Below are 7284 nucleotides of genomic sequence, written 5' to 3' on the forward strand. Positions count from 1 at the left end.
GTGGTTTTTTGTTTTGTTGCATGTAGAATGTATTTCTTGGCTGGCCATGATCATTGATACAGGTCTTGGTTTCTCTCTAGTTTTTACAGTTTTTTTATTTTTATAGAATATTGTTGTAATCAGCTTCCTGGGCATGCCACTCGGTGACATGGCATACAGCTCCACTGGTCCAGCTTGGGAGTTTAACCTCTGGTTCTGGGGACATTGGCCCTGGCTGGAGCTGACAATGTAGTGCATGCAGGCAATAAGACTTTCAGTGGCATTTGCTCAGCAGATGTTTATTGAGCACCTGGGGACTGCAGGCACGAGGTGAACTCAGAGAAGTGCTAGGCTCCTCAGAGCTCTCTGGGAAGATAATCAAATACAAACAGGGCAATGGATAATTAAGATGTTTTCAAATAGTACTAAGTGTCATGAAGAAAATAACCTGGGGCAGAGTGGTGGGTAGGGCTGGGAGGTGCTCCTTTAGGCAGGACTGGTAGAGAAGGTGTCACTGCAGTGCCGGCCTTTGAGCCGGGGTGAGATGGGCGGGCCAAGCTGTGCAGAGATCTGGGGTAGTGCATTCCAGGCAGAGGGGGCAGTCTCGAGGCTGTTCCACACACCCTGGCCAATTGCATTTCCATAGCTTGTTGACGTGTTTGAGTTTAAAAAGAAAAATTGATTTAACATTGTTTTGTATGTATTTTTGGCTTAACAAGGACGATATATTTGCTACGGAAGCAATTAAACCCTCTCAGAAAACCAGAGAGAAGGAGAAAACATTGGAATCTAATTTATTTGATGATAACATTGATATCTTTGCTGACTTAACTGTAAAACCAAAAGAAAAGTCCAAAAAGAAAGTGGAAGCCAAGTCTATATTTGATGATGATATGGGCAAGTTTGGTTTTCTACATCTGACCTAGAGAATTCTTACCTTTCCGTCACTTGGTATTTTTCCTGCTACCTTTTCTTGGCCCTTTTCTGGAAAATGCACCCCAGCGGGTTCACTTCAGTGGAATCCTGAGTTAGGCTGAAGATAGGTAAGAGATGGACTAATTATTTTAGTGAAGTAACTCTTTCCTATGATAGTCATCAAAGAATTTGAAGGCACCCAGAGTTTGACGTTTAAGTATAATTTAACTTTGATCTCAGTGCACCTCACCAATCATCTGTGACACACCCCGGTGTTATGAAAGGAGGTTTGATCAGAAATGACCTCACGTGCTAAAGTAGGCTGAGGGGACTGCCTTGGGTGTGATGTGGTTGGTTGAGTCAGAGCTCCAGATAGACAGGGAGTGTCCATGGTTCTGTGCGAGAAGAGAGCAAGTCTAGACCTGGGTGTAGGCTCTATCTCAGGCGTTGCATTTCACTGAGGTCTTTGGTGTTTGGGAACAAGCTTGTCTTCCTTATATGGCACAACTTCTGCTTTATTAGTAGACAAGGCAAATGCCTGAGAACCCTAAATATTGGACTTCTGATAAATCCTGTGGGCTGAGGCCACATACACATTTCCTACTCCCCCCGTCAATCTAGACCTGGAGACTAACTGGGAGACAGCTGGTGCTGCAGAGTCACACACTGGCTCTGTGCCTCCAGCAAGCCGTGTGCTCTGTCTCCCCTGCTTCCCGCCACATGGAGTGCAGAAGGGAACTCATTCATTATTTTAAATACAAAAAAAGTAATACATGCTTATTGTAATAGATTCATGCAATTCAGAAAATGTAAAAAGTGAATAACCCCTAGAGGTAATAGTAACAGTTTGGTGTGTATCCTTTCAGACAAAGTGATATTAATATATGTTTGTGTACACATCAATATATACCCACCTTTTTAAAAAGTAAGAATATATTTACCTATTCTGCTCTTTTAGTTACTTAATGTCTTTTCATGTCAGTACATAGAGATCTCCTTCCTTGTTTTCAGTGGTGTGCATGATTTCTTTGTATTTAGCCATTAGCCTGTTGACAGCAATCTCAATTGTTTCTGTTTTCTTTATTACAAATAATGCTGTGGTCTTTACCATTTGTGTACACCTAACTTTATGTATACATGTTAAATCATGGTTGGATAAAACCCTAGCAGTAACATTACTGGGTAAGTACCATAATTAGATAAGACAAGCTTTTGAGTCAGTGAAACACTAAACGAATGCAGTGACGGAGGCTTACAGTCTTACATCGAGATGCCTCAAATCAGTGCATTTATTCTGAAAGAAAACAGGTGGGTCCTATGTTGGATTTCCCTTTGCGTATTTTTATTGCTCTTTTAAAACCCAGTATGAAAAGAATATCTAAATAAGTCCATTGTCCCTGATGGTAGGGGCGTGGGCTGGTTTGGAGATCAAGTTACCCTTCCCTTTTTTCTGTCCTACACATGCACATACATACACTTTTGTAGCTGAAGAAATTGTGCTCCAAGAGAAACCTGTGTGTGATCATAAAATGTAATGAGTAACAAACACAGAACCAGAATCTAAGAGGCTTGAGTTCTAGGTTAGTGTTTTAGGGCACTCCATGCTGTTACCAGAGCTGGGTCTTTGGTGGTTTGCTTGCATGTGTCTTAAAAGTACCTTTCTCCACCCCTCTTCAGCAACCGTTTTTCTTTTTTCTTTCTAAAGATGACATCTTCTCCTCTGGTATCCAGGCTAAGACAACCAAACCAAAAAGCCGATCTGCACAGGCCGCACCTGAACCAAGATTTGAACACAAGGTGTCCAACATCTTTGATGATCCCCTGAATGCCTTTGGAGGCCAGTAGAGCACACAGGGTATCTACATGTTACCCTGCAGCTACATTGTTGAGTTAGTGATGATGTTGTATATGCTGATGGTCTTAACTGGATTACAAAAAGCAGATACTAGAACAGCTAGCTCATCTTTTACCCAATGTACTTGGTATTTTTCTGCACTGGTTTAATCATGCTTAATACTACAAAACAAAAATAAATATTTCACAGTGGTTGGTTTGTTTTGTTTTTAAACCACAGTTTGATTTAGTTAGCCTTGCTGGGGCCGTAATATGCTTCAGGGTGTGTAAAAGAAGAAATATCTTTGTGGCTTTCATGGGCAGGGAATCTCAGAGATAGCAAATGCCACCTGGCCAGAAGTCTTTGTTATATGGATGGGAACCCTAACTTAGGGCCTGGGCAGGGGAAAGAGAAAGAAGATGAGAGATTATACTTCATGAGTCTTAGCAATATGGGAGCAGGTTTTCACTGAATTCTGAGGGTGCCTCTGCATGTCCTCCAAGGCAAAGTTTGGCAAACTGTGGCCCACCACTGTCATATTTTGTTAATAAAATTTTATTGGAACACAACCACATTCATTAGTTTACTTACTGTCTATTGCTGCTCTCACCCTACCTCCAATGTAAGAGTTGAGTGATTATGACAGAGACTGGATGGCTCACAGAGCCTCAGATGTTTTCTATCTGCCCCTTTATATAAACAGTTTGCTGACCATTGCTCTAAGCCATCCTTTTCCATCCTTGTCTTGTGGAAGCAGCAGAATGAACCTAGGTAATAGCCGGGGGAAGTGCTGAAGATGGAAATGTCAGCCTCTAGAGCAGCACTGCCCCATAGAACTCCGCAGGAATGAAAATGTTCTTTATCTGCATCGACAAAGGCAGTAGCCACTAGACACCTGGATGGCTGACCCCATTCTAATCTGTGTTTTTTGATGCTCTGTCGTCTTGCTGCTGACTATGCAGCCTGTCACCACAGCACAGTCTTGTAGGCCACCCAGGTTGGTCTCAGCGATCCTGGAGCTACTTACTTCTTCCTTGGGCACTGTAAGATTGGAAGGGGAATTACTCATACCCAGAGTCAAACATTTTATACAGCTTCCACAGGTCAACCATTTGCCCAAGTCTGCTGTGAGAGTGACGTGATAACAGATAAGGGCACTTGCTAGTTGGCCACTCCTTTCCCCTATTCATTTTATGCATCTTCCTTCTGTCCTTAGGTTGAGATCTCCGAGTCGCTGTTGTCAGGCAGACTGCTGTCCTCCAGATTCAGGCCTGTGAGTCTGGGGAGCCCCGGTTGGTCTTGGAGGAGCAAGGGCTGCGCAGGTGACTTGGTGGCCTCAAGTGTATAGGTACCTGGATGGTGCGAGGAGATGCTGGCTCTGAAATATTTCCTAATCCTGCTTGCGGATCAACTGCCGACTAGCGTTTAGGTTACAGATATATTAGATGGTTGATGTGATTCTGTAGCTCGTATTTAGAACTTTAGGGCTGTTTTCACATATCAGTAAATGAAGATCTATGTCAACATTTTTTTTTTTTTTTTTTTTGAGACGGAGTCTCGCTCTGTCACCCGGGCTGGAGTGCGGTGGCATGATCCCGGCTCACTGCAACCACCGCCTCCTGGGTTCATGCCATTCTCCTGCCTCAGCCTCCTGAGTAGCTGGGACTACAGGCGCCCACCAGCACGCCCGGCTAATTTTTTGTATTTTTAGTAGAGACAGGTTTTCACCATGTTAGCCAGGATGGTCTTGATCTCCTGACCTTGTGATCTGCCTGCCTTGGCCTCCCAAGGTGCTGGGATTACAGGCGTGAGCCACTGCGCCCAGCCTATGTCAACATTTCTAATGGTAGCTTCACATTCTGGATATCCTTATGTTGGGGAAAAGGTTTTAAAGGTAACTGCTCTTCTGTAGCAAAGCTTTTTTAGAGCAGAGGATGGAGCAAATTCTGAGTTACTGAAATTACGTATTCAGCGCTATTGCCTTGTTTACCTTCCATTTCATCTTTGGAGTTGTGTTTTTAGAACTTTTTCAGAAGGGATGAGATAAATGCCTTGGGAATTGATTTAGAAATCTTTTTGGTGTCATTACTCTTAAGAGCTAGATATATTTTTTAATTGTAAAAAATTATGGAAATACTTTTTTCTCTACCTGCTCCCATTTTTTTTTTTTTTTTTAAGACAGGGTCTGGTTGTGTTGCTTAGGCTGGGGTGCAGTGGCATAATCATAGCTTGCTGCACCTTTGAACTCCAGGGCTCCAGTGATCCTCCCACCTTAGCCTCCTGAATGGCTGGGACTACAGGTGTGTGCCATCATGCCCAGCTAATTTAAAAAAAAAAAATTTTTGTGGAGACAAGGGTCTGTTGCCCAGGCTGGTCTCAACCTTCTTACCTCAAGTGATTCTCCCACCTTGGCCTCCTGAATTGCTGGAATTACAGGCATGAGCCACAATGGCCAGCTTCTTTCTGTTTTCTTTGTTTCCTTTTCCCCTTCTGTTTTCTTCCTTTTTTTTTTAGCTGTTCTTGCATCATTTTCCATCCCATCTTGAAGTCTTCATTGCCCCCTCATTTTCCAAGATCATGAGTCTCACAGTATGCTCAGCTAAGCACGACCACACACCATTTCAAGAAGCTGTTCATGGACCCAGCTTTTATTACTGGCTGGGTCTTTGTTCTCCTGCTGCAGCTTCCATTTGCTCCTCAGCTACCCTCTAGGCATCCAGTCTGGCTTAACCAGATTTCATGGCCTCATTTTGTCCTCTGCTACAGTGATTTCTACTCCTGAAGAGAAGCATAACTATCTTCTAGAGGGAAACATTTTCGCTTTTGGTTATCAACCTTGGTTCTTTTGGGATATTGGAAATTACCCCATTGACTGGACCCAGACTTACGGTGGAAGTTCCAGCACAATAAATGCTGAACGGGGTTGTGCTTTTTCTTCTGGCATATAGTTGAATTATCCATTCTCATTATAGGTGAAGGACTTGCAAATCTGTTTGTTATCTTCTACCCTCCCCCAGCCTATTATTTTCAGGGTCTCACTATGGAAGAACACTGTGGTGAAGGAAACAATCCAGATTCCTTGGGCAGTCATAGTCACTCATGTCTTTATTTCTGTCATGTGCATTTTGCAGTCCTGACACCTGACTTCTGTTGCTAGGGCTGCACCTGTGTAGGTACGAGTACTGTTGGCTTCGGGGATACACACTCTGGTGACCCTATAGGACAGTCTTATTTGATATAGCATAAGTATGTTTTTAAGAATTCATGTTATCCAAAATTATAAAAGCAGTTGTTCGAATGAGTGAAAGAAAGGGGGTTAAGGTTAGAGAGCTCCATACAAAGTCATATATAAGCAATGCAGCTTTTTAATTTAGCTTTTATTTAAGAGCAATGACCCTTTACCACTATCACCAGCAGTATTATTAGCCTGGTACCTTGTATTACTCTTAATACCCATCATTTTGAAATATGGTGCAACAACACTCAAATGAGCTGCACTACAGGAAACAACTTTCCTTTCTGTAATGCCCTCCCTTTAGGATCACTAGAAGTCTGTACGATGCAATGCAGATTCTCAAATTAATGATCTTTCCTATCAGTGTAATAAAAACTCATATTATGGCAGATTCCTGTATGTGCATGTATGTTATGAGTTGGATAAACGTTGGTGGACTTCATTTGGAGTGAATCAGAATGGGATTCCTGTGAGAAGCCAACATCCCTCTAAACAAACTTTTGGAGCATGATATGGCTTGGATGTTTTGTCCCCTCCAAATCTCATGTTGAAATGTGACCCCAGTGTTGGAGGTGGGCCTACTGGGAGGTGTTTGGATCATGGGGGTGGATCCTTATGAATGTCTTGGTGCTGTCCTTGTGGTAATGAATGAGTTCTCACTCTGATTTCACATGAGATCTGGTTTAAAAGAACCTGGGGGCCGGGCACCGTGGCTCACGCCTGTAATCTCAGCACTTCGGGAGGCCGAGGCTGGTGGATCACTAGGTCAGGAGATGGAGACCATCCTGGCCAACATCTAGAAACCCCATCTCTACTAAAAATACAAAAATTAGCCAGGTGTGGTGGCACACATCTGTAGTCCCAGCTACTCGGGAGGCTGAGGCAAGAGAATTGCTTGAACCCAGGAGGCAGAGGTCGCAGTGAGCTGAGATCGTGCCGCTGCATTCCAGCCTGGGTGACAGAGGAAGACTCTGTCTCAAAACAAACAAACAAACAAACAAGAAAACAAAAAACAACCTCACACCTCCTTCCTCTCTCTCTCTCTTGTTCTCTCACCATGTAACATGCTGGCTCCTCTCCTCCCATCATGATTGTAAACTTCCTGAGGCCCTCACTGGAAGCAGATAACAGCATTATACCCCTTGTACAGTCTACAGAACCATGAGCCAAAATAAACCTCCTTTGTTTATAAATTGCCCAGTGTCAGGTATTCCTTTATAGCAACACAAACAGCTAACACAGGATAACCAAATAGTTATTAATGTCTAAAACTTGGAGAATACCTTACCTATAGCACAGGTTTGTTCTGAGGATCAATTGA

The 7284-nt window shown here is 43.1% G+C and overlaps 1 protein-coding gene across 1 annotated transcript in view; it reads left to right on the forward strand.

Moving 5' to 3' along the window:
* Positions 1 to 2940, forward strand: part of WASHC2A (WASH complex subunit 2A) — a 43007-nt gene extending 40067 nt beyond the window's left edge. Inside the window, 2 exon segments of the mRNA XM_055353240.2 lie at positions 699 to 876; positions 2600 to 2940. Of these exon segments, the coding sequence (XP_055209215.2) occupies positions 699 to 876; positions 2600 to 2739 (318 nt within the window). The 3' untranslated portion in view covers positions 2740 to 2940.
* The last annotated feature ends 4344 nt before the right edge of the window (positions 2941 to 7284 follow it).

The sequence above is a fragment of the Gorilla gorilla genome, chromosome 8 (assembly GCF_029281585.2).
Source record: "Gorilla gorilla gorilla isolate KB3781 chromosome 8, NHGRI_mGorGor1-v2.1_pri, whole genome shotgun sequence".
Lineage (NCBI taxonomy): Eukaryota > Metazoa > Chordata > Mammalia > Primates > Hominidae > Gorilla > Gorilla gorilla.